This window comes from Patagioenas fasciata, chromosome 23 (genome assembly GCF_037038585.1).
Source record: "Patagioenas fasciata isolate bPatFas1 chromosome 23, bPatFas1.hap1, whole genome shotgun sequence".
NCBI classification, from domain to species: domain Eukaryota; kingdom Metazoa; phylum Chordata; class Aves; order Columbiformes; family Columbidae; genus Patagioenas; species Patagioenas fasciata.
The window spans coordinates 6490179-6508820 of NC_092542.1; the positions used below are offsets into that span (position 1 = coordinate 6490179).

General features: G+C 60.4%; 2 protein-coding genes across 2 annotated transcripts; both read right to left on the minus strand.

The window, feature by feature from the left end:
* Positions 1-2292: 2292 nt before the first annotated feature.
* CLDN19 (claudin 19) lies at positions 2293-7448 on the minus strand. Its single transcript, XM_065855247.2, has 5 exons — positions 7222-7448; positions 6019-6183; positions 5733-5820; positions 4838-4984; positions 2293-2626 (listed from the first exon to the last, which is right to left on the minus strand). Exons 1-5 carry the CDS (start codon positions 7442-7444, stop codon positions 2575-2577), a joined length of 675 nt encoding a protein of 224 aa, XP_065711319.1. The 5' UTR covers positions 7445-7448; the 3' UTR covers positions 2293-2574.
* Positions 7449-9878: 2430 nt separating this feature from the next.
* P3H1 (prolyl 3-hydroxylase 1) lies at positions 9879-18541 on the minus strand. The gene is made up of 15 exons (XM_065855068.2): positions 18059-18541; positions 17474-17626; positions 17090-17279; positions 16553-16684; positions 14564-14703; positions 12878-12967; positions 12716-12768; positions 12237-12358; positions 11960-12087; positions 11791-11886; positions 11554-11704; positions 10977-11094; positions 10719-10794; positions 10397-10537; positions 9879-10323 (listed from the first exon to the last, which is right to left on the minus strand). Exons 1-15 carry the CDS (start codon positions 18503-18505, stop codon positions 10204-10206), a joined length of 2157 nt encoding a protein of 718 aa, XP_065711140.2. The 5' UTR covers positions 18506-18541; the 3' UTR covers positions 9879-10203.
* Between the last annotated feature and the right edge of the window lie 101 nt (positions 18542-18642).

An 18642-nucleotide genomic window follows, 5' to 3' on the forward strand; every position in this document is an offset into this window, starting at 1 on the left:
ACAGGGAACTGCTGGAGAGAGTCCAGCGCAGCCACCAAGATGCTGGAGGGAGTGGAGCATCTCCCGTGTGAGGAAAGGCTGAGGGAGCTGGGGCTCTGGAGCTGGAGAAGAGGAGACTGAGGGGGGACTCATTCCTGGGGATCAATACGGAAAGGGGCAGTGTCAGGAGGATGGAGCCAGGCTCTTCTGGGTGACAACCAGTGACAGGACAAGGGGCAATGGGCGCAAACTGGAACACAGGAGGTTCCACTGCAAGAGGAGAAGCAACTTGTTCCTGGTGAGGGTGGCAGAGCCTGGCCCAGGCTGCCCAGGGAGGTTGTGGAGTCTCCTTCTCTGCAGACATTCAAACCCGCCTGGACCCCTTCCTGTGGAACCTCAGCTGGGTGTTCCTGCTCCATGGGGGGATTGCACTGGATGAGCTTTACAGGACCCTTCCAATCCCAAACATACTGTGAATTAGTGCTGAAAACATCCAGGAGGGTTTGTGTGTTAATATCTTCACTTCCCACCATTTACAGCTCAGGAATTTGTGGTACTTGGACATCCATGATTGAGGCAACACAAACCTGCAGCTGCACACCACACTAGTGCCTCTAAAATACATTTGTTTTTGTTTTCTGCTCATCTAAAGAGTTCATTATAAATATATATATTATATATATCAAACCAATTTGCCTTGTTGATCCTCAATTGAAACATTTGGGGGCTCCACAAGCTGCAGGCAGAGGGGCAGGTCTGCCAGTGGGTGAATAATTAAGGTCATTGCCCAGGGTAATGAAGGTGAAAAATCAGCTCTTGTGTCCCACTAAGTCTGTAAAACTCGTACATTAAAAAAATGGGGCTGACAGGAGACCCAAATCTTTGCGGTTCAGCACATATGGTGCAGGATAAAGCTGCTACGGCTGGAAGGAAAGGAAATGAGAGATAGAAATGAGGGATAATGATGTCTTCTTCAATGGGAATGTCTCAGCGAGGTGGAGAGGGCTCTGGGGTCATTCTCCCTTTTCCCTCAGTTCTGCCTATTTAAAATGAATATTATTTCGCAGGATTTCTGCATGCAAGCCAGAGGGATGATGAGAAACATGAACAATGCTCATCATCCTGCTTTTATTAAATAAAAGAAGCGTGTTGGGGCGGGCAAACAGCCACGGTTTGGCCTGGGCGCGGTGTGGGTGGCAGCGAATCCCACGGGTCTCGTGGAGCTCGGCATCCCGATCCCGTATTTTATCCTGAACAAAACACAGAGGGATTGTGCGGAGAACAGTGGGGGCCTTTATACCCCCCACGTTATCTCCTCACAGCTGCTTCCCGCCCCCCCTTGGCTGATGCTTTTCTGTGACCTGGGGTGACCTGGGGGGTGTCACAGGAGCCACCGCGGGCCCCAAATCACAGAATCCCAGAATGTCAGGGGTTGAAGGGCCCTGGAAAGCTCATCCAGTGCAGTCCCCCCATGGAGCAGGAACACCCAGCTGAGGTTCCACAGGAAGGGGTCCAGGCGGGTTTGAATGTCTGCAGAGAAGGAGACTCCACAACCTCCCTGGGCAGCCTGGGCCAGGCTCTGACACCCTCACCAGGAACAAGTTTCTTCTCAAATTTAAGTGGAACCTCCTGTGTTCCAGTTTGCACCCATTGCCCCTTGTCCTGTCACTGGTTGTCACCCAGAAGAGCCTGGCTCCATCCTCCTGACACTGCCCCTTTCCATATTGATCCCCAGGAATGAGTCCCCCCTCAGTCTCCTCTTCTCCAGCTCCAGAGCCCCAGCTCCCTCAGCCTTTCCTCACACGGGAGATGCTCCACTCCCTTCAGCATCTTGGTGGCTGCGCTGGACTCTCTGCAGCAGTTCCCTGTCCTTCTGGAACTGAGGGGTCACAACTGGACACAATATTCCAGATGTGGTCTCCCCAGGGCAGAGCAGAGGGGCAGGAGAACCTCTCTGACCTACTGACCACCCCCTTCTAACCCACCCCAGGTACCATTGGCTTCCTGGCCACAAGGGCCCAGTGCTGGTTCATGCTCATCCTGCTGTAAAAATCCCTGGTTTTGGGGAGGGGATGGGGTGTCATGGGGCTTTTCCATGGGTTTAGCCTTCAATTCAGCAGTTTTTAAGGCCCCATCCCCTCATCCAAGAGCAACACATGGCAAAAGACTTGAGATATTGGGTCAGATTGCCTGGGAGGGCAAAACCATCCAGCATGGGGGAGAATGTGGTTGCAGAAGCCGGTTTGACCCCCGGAGGGGCCGGGCCCGGGTGGGGAACTGGGGAGAGCAAAGAGACGGCTCCAGAAGGACGCCCGCGATGGGAGGTGTTTTAATACCGCTGAGTCACAAGTTTTAGTACAAATAAATCATTAAAAAAGCCTTTAAAAATCCCACCCGGTCCCCTTCCCGCGGCCACGCACCCCATAGAAAAGTTAATGCGATTCTATATTAAAAGAGTAAAAATGTTCTTCTACGCAACACTGTGCTCTTGGTATAAAAACGCACGAGTTTCCTTTTCAATCCTCACTGCAGCAGCTTTTGGTGTTTGGGGGGGACCCCAGAAGTTGGGGTCAGCGCCTGCTGGGTGAGGCCCGACTACAAGCACTGCTCTCCCCTGATGGGTGAAGGAGACACTTTGACAGGGGGTCTGCGATTTAAAGAGAGAGAAAGGGCTGTTAGACCTGCGAGAGAGAGAAACCAACCCCCCCGGGGCAAACAGCACCGCTTGCCCTCCAGCAAGGACCAGGAGCCAAAGCAGGACATGGGAATACAAGGAGATGGAGCAAAGTAAAATAAAAGAGAGCGAAATAAAACAGATAAGAAATGAGCTGCTTCAGCAAATGTGGATGAAAAAAGATAAAATAATCATTAAAATATAATTGTGCTCTTTGGATTGTTTCCGCTGTTGTTTTCTTGCAGGTGAGCTGGCATAGCACATGCAGCGAGGATGGATGGAGGGACGGACAGACGGATGGAGGGACAGACAGACAGATGGAGGGATGGACAGACGGATGGAGGGAGGGACAGACAGATGGATGGAGGGATGGACGGATGGATGGAGGGAGGGACAGACGGATGGATGGAGGGACAGACGGATGGATGGAGGGATGGACAGACGGATGGAGGGAGGGACAGACGGATGGAGGGAGGCAGGGATGGAAGGAGGGATGCATGGATGGAGGGACAGACGGATGGATAGAGGGATGGATGGATAGATGGAGGGATGGAGGGACAGATGCACGGATGGACAGATGGATGGAGGAAGGGATGGAGGGACAGATGGAGGGATAGAGGGAGGGATGGACAGATGGATGGATGGAGGGACGGATGGAGGGACAGATGGATGGACGGACGGATGGACGGATGGATGGACGGATGGATGGACGGATGGATGAAGGGATGGATGGATGGACGGATGGATGAAGGGATGGATGGATGAAGGGATGGATGGATGAAGGGATGGATGGATGAAGGGATGGATGGATGGATGAAGGGATGGATGGACGGATGGATGGACGGATGGAAGGATGGAGGGATGGATGGATGGAGGGACGGATGGATGGATGAAGGGATGGATGGATGGATGGATGGACGGATGGAAGGATGGATGGACGGAGGGACGGATGGATGGAGGGAGGGATGGATGGAGGGAGGGACGGATGGATGGAGGGAGATACAGGGGTTTGAGGGGATTTAAGGATGAAGAGAGAGCGGCGGCGCTGGCACAGCGCTCAGCAGCGCTCAGCAGCGCTCAGCGCAGGTAGGGGAGGCGGAGGCAATTAGCACGCCGGCGTCTGACGCTTCACCGCCCGCTCCAGGGGATCCTGTCGGGTAAGAGGGATTTGGACGCAGCGGGGAGGCATCAAAATTCACGGGTCTGTCCACCTGCGGCCCGAAATCACCGCGGCACTGGGCACCAAAAATGCAAACAAACCGCAGCTTTGTGTTCAAAACCCCTTTTTGCCGGCTTTAATTTGCCCAACACCATTTATTCTTCTGGTTAACAAGGCCACATACTTGTGCCTGGTGAGAAATCAGCCCGGGGCAGATTGGAGCTGGCAGAGCTCAGCTGGAGCCCCAGCACCCGCGCTCGGGTCAGGAATTCAACATAACATTAAAAATGTTGCTTTTGGCTAACAATGAAGCAGGGGAACGCTTGCACCCCAACCCCCGTGACAAAAGTGGGGTGCGGGGGCGCTGCAGCCCTGGGCTGGGTCTGATGGAAAAGCAAGCGCCTGCTTTGCTCCCAAAAACTGGACGGGGGTCCACAGCACAAAGCATTTCTGTGTTGCATGTCCCCCGGCACCGGCATCGCCCCCGCGGCACCGGTATTGCCCCCTAGCACTGGCATCACCCCTCTGTCACCGGCATTGCCCCCATGGCACCAGCATCACCCCTGTGGCACTGGCATCACCCCCTCGACACCGGTATTGCCCCTGTGGCACCGGCATTGACCCCCGGCACTGGCATCACCCCCGTGGCACTGGTATCGCCCCCGTGGCACCGGCATTGCCCCCCCGGCACTGGCATCACCCCCGTGGCACCGGCATTGCACCCCTGGCACCGGCATCGCCAGGACACTCCGCAGCACCCACGCGACGGATGGATGTGGTCCAGACACCCACAGGCTGCCCCCCCCGGGGGGGCAACCCCCCAGTGGGGGGGCGCCCGGCGATGATGGATACAGGAGCTACGACCCGAATAAGAGGAAAAAATTCAGCGCTGAAAAGGGCGCTGAAGCCTGGAGGATGCGGAGGGAAAGGGTCTCGTGGGGCATCCAGGGAGCGCAATGGGGGCACCGGGGTCTGGCTGGTTTTGGGGGAGGCGCTGGCGGCGGGAGGGTTGGGGTCAGACGTACTCGCGGGCCGTGGACGGCGGTGACTGCCGGTAGTACTGCTGGGCTCGGCGCTCCTTGGGGGGGCAGGAGCAGCACAGGAGGGACCCCCCCAGCAGGGAGAGGCTGGCGGCCCCCCAGCCCACGAAGAGAGCGGAGCCGAACTCGTACCTGCGGAGAGAGGGGCGGAACAGGCAGAGCTGCGAATGGAGACGGGCACAGGAGGCTGGGATACTTGACAAGGGAGCGGGTGATGCCGAGGTAGATGTTGGGGCTTCTTCTCTTTTGCCAACACCAACTTTTTAAGGTCTTTCCGGACTTAAAAGGGGCCGAGAAGAAAGATGGGGACAGACTTTTGAGCAGGGCCTGTTGTGATAGGACAAGGGGTGATGGTTTTAAACTAAAGGAGGGAGATTCAGGCTGGACATGAGGTAGAAATTGTTGGCCCTGAGGGTGGTGAGAGCCTGGCCCAGGTACCCAGAGAGGTGGTGGCTGAACCATCCCTGGAGACATCCCAGGCCAGGCTGGATGGGCTCTGAGCAACCTGAGCTGGTGAAGATGTCCCTGTCATGGCAGGGGGGGCACTGGGGAGCTGGGACGGTCCCTTCAGCCCAAACTATCTGTGATTCTCCGATCTTCCGCGTTGGGTGGATCCAGCTATGAGGTTTCCCCATGTTTAACTCTCCCTTGGGCTGGAACTCCACGCCAGCCCCTGCTCTGTGCCAGCACAAAGTCCTGGGTGGTACCAACTATGGCTTCAGCACTGGGGAGATGTTCCACAGCACAGGGTACACGGGTCTCACCCCGGTTCCTGGCACATCTGCCTGCGACCCCACCTGTGCCAAAACCAGCTGGGAAGGTGCAGTGGGACACACAGGGCCGGGCCAGGACACAGATCAAGAGCATCCCCGGCTCTTACCTGGCGTTGACGGGCACGGCGCTCTCCCTGAAGAACTCGTAGGTCACCTGCGTCGCGTACAAGGACACGGCAGCCAACGTGCAGAGACCTGGACATGGAACCACAGAGCGGTTTGGGTTAGAAGAGACCTTTAAGGTCACCTGGTCCAACCCCCGCCGCGAGCAGGGACTTTTTCAACTAGACATCAAACCTTGAATATCAGCAACATCAACCCATCCCCTTCCTCCATCAAACTGCTTTCAAAAGGTCTTTTGCACGAGAGGTGCGACGGCTGGAGCTGCCTTACCGGACAGGACAAAGAGGACACCACCGGCAACAGCGATGCGGCTCTTGGTGACGGGATCCTCTTCACCCACCTTGGTGCATTTCATGCCCACCACGCTCACAATGATGCCAAAGAAACCCAAGAGCAGAGAAATCACCATGAGAGCCCGGGAGGTCTGGATGTGAACTGCGGGGGAGAGAAGCCGCTCGAAGCCGCTCGAAGCCGCTTGCCAGCCTGCGCTCTCGGCCACGGCCGCGCTCTCCCGGCAAGGTCACCTCGTCTGTCCCGCCCTTACCCCTGTCCTCACTGCGGGTGCCCGTGTCACCTCCTCCCCGTGTCACCTATTCCCCGTGTCACCTCCTCCCCGTGTCACCTCTTCCCCGTGGCTGGTGGGGACACCTCAGCTCAGCTCAGGCCTCGCTCCCTGTGCCCCCCTCACCTTCCTCTCGGCCACACTCATCCTCAGTGGGATTTCCCGGCTGGGAAACACTTTGCCCACAGCAGCACCACAGTCCCCGAATGTCACGGGGGTGATGCACAGCCCCGGGGCTGCCGTGTCCCCATGGGGCACTGTCAGTCCCCAAATGTGATGCCCACAGGTGCTGGGGGGTGGTCTCAGACACACAAAGGGGCTCAAACCCATGGGGACAAGAGGAGCTCAGATCCAGGGGGGTTTGGAGACAAGAGGGGCTCAGACCCTCAGGGTTGGGGGGAGCTTGGACCCACATTGTGGCTCTGATCAGTGGAGGGGCCAGGGGAGCTCAGACCCATGGGAGCACCCAGGCGGGGAGAGGGTACAGACCTGTTGGGGGGGGTCAAACCCATACAGGGGCACCCTTATGAGTGGGAGCACCTGTTGGGGGGCGGTTCAAACACACAGAGGGGCTCAGACTCATATGGGGCTGGTCAAATCCATAAGAGGGGCTCAGACCCTTATTGGGGGGGTGGGGGTCAAACCCATGAGAGCAGCTCAGACCCATATGGGGGGAGGTCAAACCCATAGGAGGGGCTCAGACCCACATGGGGGGGCTCAAACCCATGAGAGCAGCTCAGATCCGTATGGGGGGAGGTCAAACCCATACAGCGGCGCCTTTATGGGTGGGGGTCAAACCCCCCGAGGGGCTCAGCCCCACTGGGGACTGACTCCAGCCCACGGGGAGCTCAGACCCACGGCAGGAGGATCCCATCCCACGGAAGAAGCGGTTCCCCCCTCCCCGTACCCACCGTCGAGCGACAGCAGCGAGTCGTGCAGGCGGCACTGGACCTGCCCGGTGCTCTGCGCGGCGCAGCTCATCCACAGCCCCTCGTGGAGCCCCACGGCCGTGATGATGGCGTCCCCGGCGTACGAGCTCTGTCTCCACTGCGGCAGCGCCGCGGCCGCCAGCGCCGCCACCCACCCGCCCAGCGCCGCCAGGTACCCGCTCAGCTCCCGCAGCCCGCCGCCCATCGCCGCGCCGAGCACGGGCACGGCCCGCCCGCGGCCACGCCCCGTCTGGCCACGCCCACACCCAGCAGGCCACGCCCCATCCAGCCACGCCCCCGACCCCACCCCAGCCCTAAAATCCGCCCCCCCGTACCCAAATCTCCCCCCTCAGACCAAATCTCCTCCAAACCCAAATCTCCCCCCAACCCCAAATTTTCCCCCCACCAGACCCACTTATTCCCCACAGCCTCATATCGTACCTCCCCCAGCCCCCAAAATTTCCCCTCAGTACCCAAATGCCCCCTCCAGACACAAATCTCCCCCCTCAGACCAAATCTCCTCCAGATCCAAATCTCTGCCCAACCCCAAATTTCCCCCCCCAGCAGACCCAATTATTCCCCACAGCCTCATATTGTAACCCCGCCCCCAGCTCCAAATCCCAGCCTGGCCCCCAAAATTTCCCCTCAGTACCCAAATGTACCCCCCAGCCCCAAATCCCACCCTATTCCTAAAATATCCCCCCCCAGTACCCAAATGTCCCCTCCAGACCCAAATCCCACCCCAGTCCCAAAATCTGCCCCCCCCCAGTACTCAAATGGCCCCCTGGCCCAAATCCCCCAGACCCAAATCTCCCCCCTCAGACCAAATCTCCTCCAGACCCAAATCTCCCCCCCCGCAAAGCTTCCCCCCACCAGACCCAATTATTCCCCACAGCCTCACATTTTAACCCCCCCAGTCCCCAAAATTTCCCCACAGTACCCAAATGGCCCCTCCAGACCCAAATCCCCCAGACCCAAATCTCCCTCAACCCAAAATCTCCCCCCTCCACCAGACCCAAATCTTCCCCTCTAGTCTCAAATCTTACCCCACCCTGGCCTCAAAATTTCCCCCCAGTACCCAAATGTCCCCCCCAGACCCAAACCGAACCCCTTGGCCCCTCATCTCACCCCCCCCATTCCCCCTGAGAGTCCTCCCAGGGGGGCATGGCTGGGTGGGTACTGGGGTATTTGGGTCTGGGGGGGGGGGGGCATTTGGGGGCCAGGGTGGGATTTAGGGCTGGGGGTGTATGATATGGGGCTGGGGATTGGGTCTGGTGGGGGCAAAAATATTAGGGTTGGGGGGAGATTTGGGTCTGGAGAAGGACATTTGGGGCTGGGGAGAGAGATTTGGGGCTGGGGAGAGAGATTTGGGGCCTGGGATGGGAGCAGTAAGATTTGAGGCTGGGGGGAACATTTGGTGCTTGGTGGGGTAAAAGATTTGGTGTCGGGGGGTGGGATTTGGGTCTGGAGAAGATTTGGGTTGGAGATTTGGGTCCTGGAGGCATTTGGGTACCAGGGGAAGATCTGGGGCTTGGGGTGGGACAGATTTGAGCCTAGAGGAGAAGATTTGGGTCTGGTGGGGGGTGATTTTGGGACAGGGGGTGAAAGTTTGAGTCCTCAGGGGGAGAACTGGGTCTTGCAGGGGGAGATTTGGTGCATGGGGGTTACTTGGGTCCTGGGGGTGGGATTTGTGTTGAGGGAGATGGGGACAAGTGACAAGATGGGAAAAATGGGGGTGCCCAGGGGAGGGGGCTGGGGCAGTGAGCCCCACCCCATCCATGACCCCCGCGCCCCTGCTGGGGGCCAGGACCCCCCCTCCAGCTGCAGAAGCCTGGGGTGGCTCTAGGGATTGGGCACCGGAGCGGGGAAGGGGGTTGTGTCCCAGGGCTGACCCCCGCCTCTCCGCGGGGGACCCGCACACACCACCGCGCACCAACAAGAGCCGCCATTGACAGCGGCGTCGCCCCCGCGGGGCGCGGGGGACACGGGGCCACTGCCCCGGTGCCACCGAGCGAGCGGCAGCCCCAGGCCCTGGCAATCGTTAACCGGCCTCATCAGCAGTCGGCTCACGCACGGGGTCGGGTGCTGGGGGGTGGCAGCCACCGGCGGTGGGACTGTCCGTCCATCCATCCATCCCGGGGACACTGACCCCCCTGGGACCCCCTCCTGCCACCCCCATGCTGAACGGGACCTGCTCTGCAACCTCGCCAAATATGACGGGGGTTTGGGGCTGCGCGCGTGGGGCAGGATTTATTTACTCACATTCCCCGGATCGTTATGGTAATGGCCCTGCCGGACACAATTCCCAGCCCTGTCCCGGGTGCCACCGCACTCAATGTCCTTCTTGTTCAAGGACGGTTCCCTCCCCCCCGAAACCGCGGGTCCCTGCCCACGCTGCTGGCGCGGGGTCCAGGGGACGCTGCGGGTTGAGCTGGGGGTTGTCTCACCCCCACCAAAAATCCTCCAGTGCCCAGTGAACCTGCTTGGCTCCTGAAAAGTCCCCCTTGTCCCCAAAAACACCTTCCTGGGGTTGAACGGCTGCAAAACCCTCGAGTAAATGGTTGCGAGGAGGGAAGGACGCGTCCCCACACCCGGTGACCGGGTCACCAGCCTCCAGCCCCTGCCCAGCAAACAACAGCTTAGAAAAAACCCACCTTTATTCACCCATTTTCTGCAGAAGGCACTTAAATAGCCGCAGGTTCGGCCGAGCGGAAAGGCACGTGTCTGCTACCGTGGCACCGGGTCCTCATCCCGCCCCGTCCCCCGTGTCACCCCCCAGAGTCTCTGTGACACCCCCAGCTCAAGTGGCAGCTCCACAGGGGACACTGGGTGCTGCAAGGGGGTGCACGGCAACCCCCAATTCCCACCCCATGGTGGTTGGGGGCGGGGGGTGCTTTCTGGCAGCCCCATTGCTGAGCAACCTGTCACTGGTCCCAGCAGGGACATCCTGGTCCCCATGGGACGTCACAGCTCGTCCTTCCCCACCGTGACAGCAGCCGGTGTCTCCTGCTCCGGCTCCTGCAGCGAATCCCCCTCTTCCGCCCCAAAAAGCATCTTCACCAGGTCGTCTGCCTGCACGCGCTCCTGTGGGGCAGACCCACGGGGTGAGCACGGCCGCTGCGCCCCCAAAACCCGCCCGCCGGGGGTGCTCACTCACCCGCTCGCTGTGCCGGGGGTCCAATGTGAACCAGAGGGCGATGGCGCAGCGCTGGCCCTTGGTCACGGCCTTCACCCCGTGCGGGTTCTCCGAGCCCGATGAGAAGCCCACGGCGCGGCCACACTGGGGCTGGACCTGCGCCTGCCGGGGACGGGACAGCCCGTCAGGGGACCCGCTGGGACACGGGGGGAGTTGGTGACCCCCAACCCAGCTTCACACCTTGCAGTGGCACAGGGACTGTCCGTGGGGATGGGGACAGCGGGCAGGAGCTGGGTTTGGTGTTGGGGCCTCGAGTGGATCCTCAAGCAGCTGAGCTACTTACGGTCTCGGTCTTGGCATCCAGCTCCGTGAAGTAGAAAGCTCCTCCTTCAAAGTCCCCGTTGAGGTAGAGGATGGCACTGGAGGATGCGGGGGACAAGCAGAGATGACGGCCGGCACCCCAGGCCACAGCTCCAGCCACTGGGAGCTCCCCCAACACCACAGCAAGGGAGCCCAGGTTGGGTTGTCCTCCCAGCCCAGGTGCCACCAAGCCATGGTGCCCTCAAGCGGGGAAGCTCTGGCTGGTGGCCACCACGGGTACCTGTAATCCCGGAAGGTGTAGGCTGGAGGTTCCTTCACGCACACCAGGGCCTCGGCGTTGAGGATGCAGTTGTCCACATGCACCTCGTGGCTGTTGTCACTCCGGCCTTCTTGCTTCTCTAGGGTGGAACAAGACCCACCATGTCAGGACCCCTGTGACTCTGCAGAACTGGCATCTGTCCCCAAGCATTGCGTGCTTGGAGGTGACAAGAATGTCACCTGCAGCCTAAAGCCCTCCCACTCGCTGGAGCAAGGACCACGAGAGGCCATTCGGGTGGTGCAAAACTCCTCTGACTTGTACACTGTGGCACCTCCATGGCTCTCCAGACACAGCCTGTCCCAAATGCTGAAATCCTGTGTGGCGTGAAGCCACCAGCCCCACCAGAGGCACCACCAGAGCTGCCCATCTTCCCAAAGCAGGCTTAGGGATGAGCTCCCACACCCCCGGCTGGGAAGGAGCAGCAAGGAGGTCTCCAAGGAAAGGTCCAAGCTCAGACCTGGTGGAGAAGCTGCACACAGGACAAGAGGCTGAAGGAGACCTGATGTCCCGGGGCTGTGCTCCCCAGGGCCGCGCTCACCGTCGATGGCCGTGCGGCACACCAGGTGCGAGTAGGAGAAGTGGAGCGGGACCTCCAGGCGGAAGTAGGACTCCATCATGTGCCGCACCTTCTCCGTCACGTTGTAGTAGAGGTGGGCGCTCCGCAGGGGCACCTTGCCCTCCTGGCCCAGCTGCGGGGGACGGAGGACACGGGCTCAGCCTGGGCAGCTGCCCATCTTCAACAGCCTGCTCTGCCCCACCCCGGAGCCACCCTGACCTTGAGGGCCTTGAGGACAGTCACGCCGTAGAAGGTCTCGCTGGGGGTGTGAGGAGACGTCTTCCCACGATAGCCGTCCCCGGCTGAGGCGGCCGCCTGCAAAACCCAACTGGTGTTACTGGTCTGAGCAGCTGGGTGGGACCCTTCGGCGTCCCCGGCCCCATCCTACGTTGGTGAGTCTCTGCAGCTCCCGGCACTCCTCATCGGAAAGTACTCCGTCCACCACGACGCGCTGCGAGCCGTTCAGGGTTTTGGAGTTCATGGTGACACTGGCCCCTTTATACACCAAGGGGCCACCTGTGGCACAAACGGGGTCAGGAGTACACAGGGATGGGTGCCACCAACCCTGGAAGCTGTGGTCCTGCCACCACCCATGCAGAGGAACAGCGAGGTGGCAGCTGGGACATGGAGGTCCCCATCCCACCTCACCCCCCAGCCCTCCGCACCTTCTCGGATGAACCTGCTCATATCAGCAGACTCCTTGGCCTTCTCCTCCACCAGCGTCTCGATCTCCTTCATGAGGTTGCCGATCTCCTCCGAGATGCGCGCCGCCGTCTCCCGCTCCGCCCTGGCCATGCGGCAGCCATCAGCTCCACCCCACTGTCCCCGCGTTGGGAATGAGGGGCACCAGGACGAGGGCAGGACAAGCTGTCTCCAGGGGCCGGTGACAAAGCCCAAGGCTGGAGAGCGTCACCTCAAGGCATTCCTGAGGTCCTCGGGATGACCTGCCCATCCCCATCACTCTGGGGGTCCATGAGGAGCAAAGTTCTGCCCCCCAGCAGCGCCCCCCAGCCCCAACACCAAAACCCTCCCTGGCAGCAGCTCCATGGCCACGGTCTCTGGCCGGACCCCAGGAGGAGGAGGGGTCCGTCCCGTTGGTTTCCCCATTGGGGGGGCTTGGCCATAAGCCTGGGAGATCACTCACTTTTGTTTCTCTCGCAGCCTTTTCGGTATCACCTCTTCAGGTGTCCACGTGTCCTGCAGCCAGAAGAACAAAATCATCAGGAGCTGGAGGAGGGTCTGGGACGCAGACCCCTTGTCCCTTCCTGTCTGGCCACCACGTCCAGCCTGGCCCAGCACCACCCACCGGGTCCACGAAGGGGATGCCGAAGACGTCGTAGCTGAAGAAGAGCAGCTCCTTCTCCATGAGGCTCCGCTGGCGGTACGCCTGGATCTCCTGTGGAGAGGGACAGACGGACGCGCTGAGGGGACGGTCAGGGGCTCCAAAAGGCCCCGAGCGAGGGCAGGAGGGTGCAGGGTGACATGGCTCCCATGGTCCTCCCTCCAGCCCTGGCTCCTGGCCGCTCTGGCTCCCCCATCCTGCAAGAACATCCCTGTCCCTGGGGATGACCCTGGGAAACCGAGGCACAGGCACGTCCCTCCTGCAGGAAGCTCTCGAGAAGCCGATTCCCTTCCCTGTTCTCCCTGACGTGGGGCAGACACCTCCAGCCCCGTCTCCCACGTCCCAGGCAGCACCTGACCCAGCTATTTTAAGGCCAGATCCCATTTTTAAGCAATTTCCCTTCAGCTGTAGAAGCCTGGAGCAGAGATGGGCTCAGGTCCTCCTATCAGGTCTGTCCATCTGCCTCTCGCAGATCTCTCCCACCAGAGCTGCTCTGCTCCTGGAAGCCATCAAACCTTCACTTGGCCACAGGTATTTGCCAGAGATATTTTTCAGTCTCTCAGCTGCTCTCCAGCTTGTTGGGTCTTGTGTCCACCTGTTCCTCTCCCTCTTGTCACCAAAGGGTGGCTGGACCAGAGCAGACCCATTATTCAATATATTCATCAGTGATTTGGATGAGGGAATAGGGTGACTGTCAGCAAGTTTGCTGGTGACACCAAGCTGGGAGGAGTGGCTGACACTGGAAGCTGTGCTGCCATCAGAGACCTGGACAGGCTGGAGAGCTGGGTGGGGAAAAATTCAATGAAATATAACAAGGGCAAGTGTAGAGTCTGGAATCTGGGCAGGAACAACCCCATGTTCCAGCGTAAGTTGGGGAATGAGCTATTAGAGAGCAGTGTAGGGGAAAGGGACCTGGGGGTCCTGGGGACAGCAGGGTGACCATGAGCCAGCACTGGGCCCTTGTGGCCAGGAAGCCAATGGTACCTGGGGTGGGTTAGAAGGGGGTGGTCAGTAGGTCAGAGAGGTTCTCCTGCCCCTCTGCTCTGCCCTGGGGAGACCACCCCTGGAATATTGTGTCCAGTTGTGGCCCCTCAGCTCCAGAAGGACAGGGAACTGCTGCAGAGAGTCCAGCGCAGCCACCAAGATGCTGGAGGGAGTGGAGCATCTCCCGTGTGAGGAAAGGCTGAGGGAGCTGGGGCTCTGGAGCTGGAGGAGACTGAGGGGTGACCATATTAAAAATGTTTACAGATATATAAAGGGTGAGTGTCAGGAGGATGGAGCCAGGCCCTTCTCAGTGACAACCAGTGACAGGACAAGGGGCAATGGGTGCAAACTGGAACACAAAAGGTTCCACATCAATTTGAGACGAAACTTGTTCCTGGTGAGGGTGTCAGAGCCTGGCCCAGGCTGCCCAGGGGGGTTGTGGAGTCTCCTTCTCTGCAGACATTCAAACCCGCCTGGACCCCTTCCTGTGGAACCTCAGCTGGGTGTTCCTGCTCCATGGGGGATTGCACTGGATGAGCTTTCCAGGGCCCTTCAACCCCTGACACTCTGGGATTCTGTGAAGCAGACCCAAAAACCTCTGCACAGGTCTGAGCGCCAGGAGGGCACAGGATGTCCCTGCAGCAGCCGGTCCAGCTGGTGACTCACCTCTCGGGGCTGGATGGCTCCTGCCAGCTTTTCCCCCAGGACCGCGGTGTAATAGGCCAAGTTCTGCTTCATCACCTCGTCGTTTGGGAAGAAGAGCAAATACGTCTTCGCACATTCGATGGCTTTTTCATAATTCCCATCTGCGAAGAGAAACGAGGTTGTTCTGGCACATCCAGGAGAACCAGACACAGAGTGAACACGGAGAAGGAGGAGAAACAAGAGAGCAAGTCCTTGTTGTTCTTCAAAGGGTCTCCCGGGTAGGGCAGATACCCTGGAGCAAAGACATCTGCTCCCACAACAGCAAAATTAAGAGTCCAGTGTGCTCTCCTGCCTCCAAAAATCATGTCAGCAGCCATCGGGGTGGCTGTTTGGGCAGTTTTCTGGCTTGGCAAACATCTTGAAGTCCATTTACAGACAGCGAGACGCAACCATTCCCAGGCTAACCTGCAATTTTCAGCCACTGAAGCACTCTGACCTACTTTAGTCTCCAGGATCACAGCCTTTCCATCTTCTTGGACTTCATACATTCTTTTTTTCCCTCCTTTTGGAGGAATTTGCACAGAAAAAGTTTAGGCTGGAGGAGCATCCCTGTGTGAACCTCGTGAAGATCAACAAGGTCAAGTGGAAGCTCCTGCACCAGCATCACCAGTGACTGGGAGTGGAGGGGCTTGGAGCAGCCACAGGGAGGACTTGGGGGTGCTGGTGGATGGAAAATCAGACATGAACTGGGAAAGTGCACCTGCAGCCCAGAAACCAACCATGTCCTGGGCTGCACCCCCAGCCCCATGGGCAGCAGGACTGGGGGGAACCCTGCCCCTCTGCTCCACTCTGGTGAGAACCCCTGCAGTGCTGGTCCAGCTCTGGGTCCTCAGCACAGAACACATGGAGCTGCTGCAGAGGGGCCGGAGGAGGCCATGAAAATAGCCAGATGGCTGGAACTGCTCTGTGAAGAAAGGCTGAGAGTGGGGGTTCTTGAGCCTGGAGATGAGAAGGTTCCAGGGAGACCTTGTAGACTTTATCTGTTACCAATGGGGGCTTCCAAGAAAGATGGGGACAACTTTTCATCATGGCTTGCAGTGGCAGGACAAGGGGCAATGGTTTTAAAAAGAAAGAGGGTAGGTTTGGGATGGCCAAAAGGAGGGAATTTTTTATGCTGAGGGTGGTGAGACACTGGAATGGCTGCCCAGAGAAGCTGTGGATGCCGCATCACTGGAAGTGTTCAAGGTCAGGTTGGATGGGGCTTTGAGCAACCTGATCCAGTGCAAGATGTCATAGAAGCTCAGGCTGGTTGGGCTGCAGGAGCTCTGCAGATCCCCAGCCCAGCCCTGCCAGCGCAGGGTCACAGAGCAGATCACACAGGCAGGTCCAGGGGCTTTGAATGGCTCAGAGAAGGAGACTCCACACCCGCTCTGGGCAGCCTGGGCCAGGCTCTGGCACCTCCCAGCACACAAGTTTCTGCTCATGTTCAGATGGAGCCTCCTGTGTTTCAGTCTGTGCCCGTTGCCCCTCACCCTGGCGCTGGGCACCACTGAACAGAGTCTGCTCCATCCTCTGACACCCACCCTGAGATATTGATCCATGGATCAGATCCCTCTCAGCTTCTCTTCTCCAGCTCAACAGCCCCAGCTCTCTCAGTGTCTCCTCATCACAAAGATGCTCCAGAGCCCTCAGCATCTTTGTAGCTCTCGCTGGACTCTCTCCAGTAATTCCTTGTCCTTCTGAAGCTGGGGAGCCCAGGCCTGGCCCCAGTTGTGCAGATGGGGCCTCCCCAGGGCAGAGCAGAGCAGAGGGGGAGGAACAACCTCCCTGACCTGCTGCTCACACTGTTCCTCACGCACTTGCCCCATCCCTGCACCCTGGCTTGGACTAGATGAGCTTTGAAGGTCCCTTCCCAACCCAACCCATTCTGCGAGTCTCTGATTTCTGTCTGTGCAGAGCACAACGTCCAGCGCCGGTGGCCACCAGGGGACAGGGCACCGAGCTGCTTACTGTTGTAGTAGGCGAACTGCAGGTAGTTGAAGTGCGAGGGCAGGAAATCCTCCAAGGGCTTCTCGCGGCCGGGCTCGGAGGCCAACTCCGTCACACAGCCCTGCTTGCAGCTCAGCACCTGCATGTAGTGGTCTGGGGGAGAAAAACCCCGCGTCACTGCCCGTGGTCATCCCAGGGGTGCTGGGCAGGACCTTGGGGGTCTCCACTCCAACCTCCTGCTGACAACTTTTCGGTGGTGGAAACCCCCAATGATGGTGGTCACCCACCTCTGTGGGACTGGGGCTGTGCTGCTGGCTGGGGAAAGCGTGACCATCATCACATCCCACCCTTGTGTGCCTTGGTGTCCCTCTGCTGGTCCCTCCCCTGTTTCTCCACATCCCTCTGGAATTTGGGGGATTCTCAGTGCTGAGTGTGGGCAAACACCTCCTGTCACTTACTGGCCACACTCCCTTCTATGGGGTTTGCTCTCTATGGGGACCCACCACCTTCCAGGTGTTTGGGGACCACTGCCCCCCAGGATTGTCCTGCAGCTCCCACCCGTGATGGCCTGGAAAAGGTCCGCGTTGTATTCCAGGTAGTTGTAGCCCTCGTAGTCGTAGGGTCCCTCGCAGAGTGCGCGGCACTCGGCGTCCGCCACAAAATACTCCCCCAGCGCCTTCTCCAGGTGCAGGACGGCAGCAGCCGGCTGCTCCTCCGTGTAAAACCGGACGCCCAGTCGGAACTTGGTCTGCAGAGGGGTGAGAAATTGGGGAGGGGGTCTCAGCTCCAGGTGACGGAGCACCCAGGGCACCGTGTCCCCATGGGCTGGGGACAGACCTCCAGCACCAAGGCGGCATCTCACACGCTTGCTGAGCCAACAGCTGCGCTGTGACCTCCCCAGTCGTTTGGGGAGGGGTTGCCCGCGGCGGGGGGGGGTCTCACCAGGTGCGGTTTGGCCTCCAGGTCGGTGAAGTCATCCTGGCGGACACCGGCCATGGCCTGGTAGTACTCCAGGTTCTGCCGCATCTCCTGGTGTGCGGGGTTGGCCACGAAGAAGGTGTGAGCGGCCGCTGCCGCCTGTGCCGGCCGGTTCATCTGGCGGGACGGGAGTGGGGGTGAGATGGGTCCCCCCCGGCACGGATCCCCAGGGGTGCAGAGGCACCCGGTTCCCGGGACACCAGGGGTCCCGCCGGCGGGATGGGGCGGTGACGGGGGCGGCTCCGGCGAGCTCCGACGTGGCACTGGGGGGGGGGCAGGGAGGGACGGGGAGGGCCCGGGGCCCCGTGCGACACCCCGCCAACCCGGGCCGGACAATCGGAGCCCTCCCGGCTCCGGGACCCCAGCCCAGGATCGGCCCCGCCCGGTTCTCTCCGTCCCTTCTGTCCCCCCCGCGATCGCGCCGGTCACCCCGCCCGTCCCGGTTCCCGCCGCACCGGGACATCCCTGTTCCCTTCCCGTGGTCGCTGCCGGTACAGCCGCTCCCGGCCCGACCCACCCCCTGTCCCGGTCCCACCGCCGGTCCCGCACCTTGAAATAAGCGACCTGGAGGTAGTTGTAGGGGCTGCGCTTGCTGAACTCCCGCTCCAGCTCCTCGCCCAGCCGGTACCGGGAGGGCTCGGCGGGCCCGCAGCCCCGCAGGCAGGCGGCGCGGCGCAGCAGTCCCCGAAAGAACAGCAGGTCCCGGAGCGCCGGTTCGGGCTGGGACTCGGTTCCCTCCGCCGGTCCCGCCGTGACGTTGGCGCAGCCCAGGCGGCACCGGACCAACCGGGAGCGCACGGCAGCGCGGGCCCGGAGCGCCCGCTCCATGTGCAGCACCACGGCGGGCCAGTCCCCCCGCGTGTACGCCTCGGCCCCGGCGGCGAACAGCGCGTCCGGGGGCTGGCCGGGCAGCGGGGGCTCAGCCGGGGCCGCTCCCGGTGACGTCGCCGCTCCCGCCAGCAGCGCGAGCACCGGCAGCAGCGCGCGCAGCGCCATGGCCGAGCCTCGCGCCCGCCCTGCCCCTACCGGAGCCCCGCCCCTACGGGCGCCCCGCCCCTACCGGGACCCCGCCCCCAACCGGGCACGGGCGCACACCACGGCCCGCCCCTCCCCTCCCGTCCCGCCCCGCCCCT

Bases quoted from the DNA above. Each gene is read 5' to 3' on its own strand.
- CLDN19 (XM_065855247.2), bottom strand. From the start codon at position 7,444: ATGGGCGGCGGGCTGCGGGAGCTGAGCGGGTACCTGGCGGCGCTGGGC. The intron at 6,184-7,221 runs GTGGGTACGGGG...TCTCCCCCGCAG, and splicing joins CTCGCTGCTGTCGCTCGACG to TTCACATCCAGACCTCCCGG. The intron at 5,821-6,018 runs GTAAGGCAGCTC...TTCCATGTCCAG, and splicing joins TGTCCTCTTTGTCCTGTCCG to GTCTCTGCACGTTGGCTGCC.
- P3H1 (XM_065855068.2), bottom strand. From the start codon at position 18,505: ATGGCGCTGCGCGCGCTGCTGCCGGTGCTCGCGCTGCTGGCGGGAGCG. The intron at 12,769-12,877 runs GTGGGTGGTGCT...TTCTGGCTGCAG, and splicing joins GCATCCCCTTCGTGGACCCG to GACACGTGGACACCTGAAGA. The intron at 10,795-10,976 runs GTACCCGTGGTG...CGCATCCTCCAG, and splicing joins TACACCTTCCGGGATTACAG to TGCCATCCTCTACCTCAACG.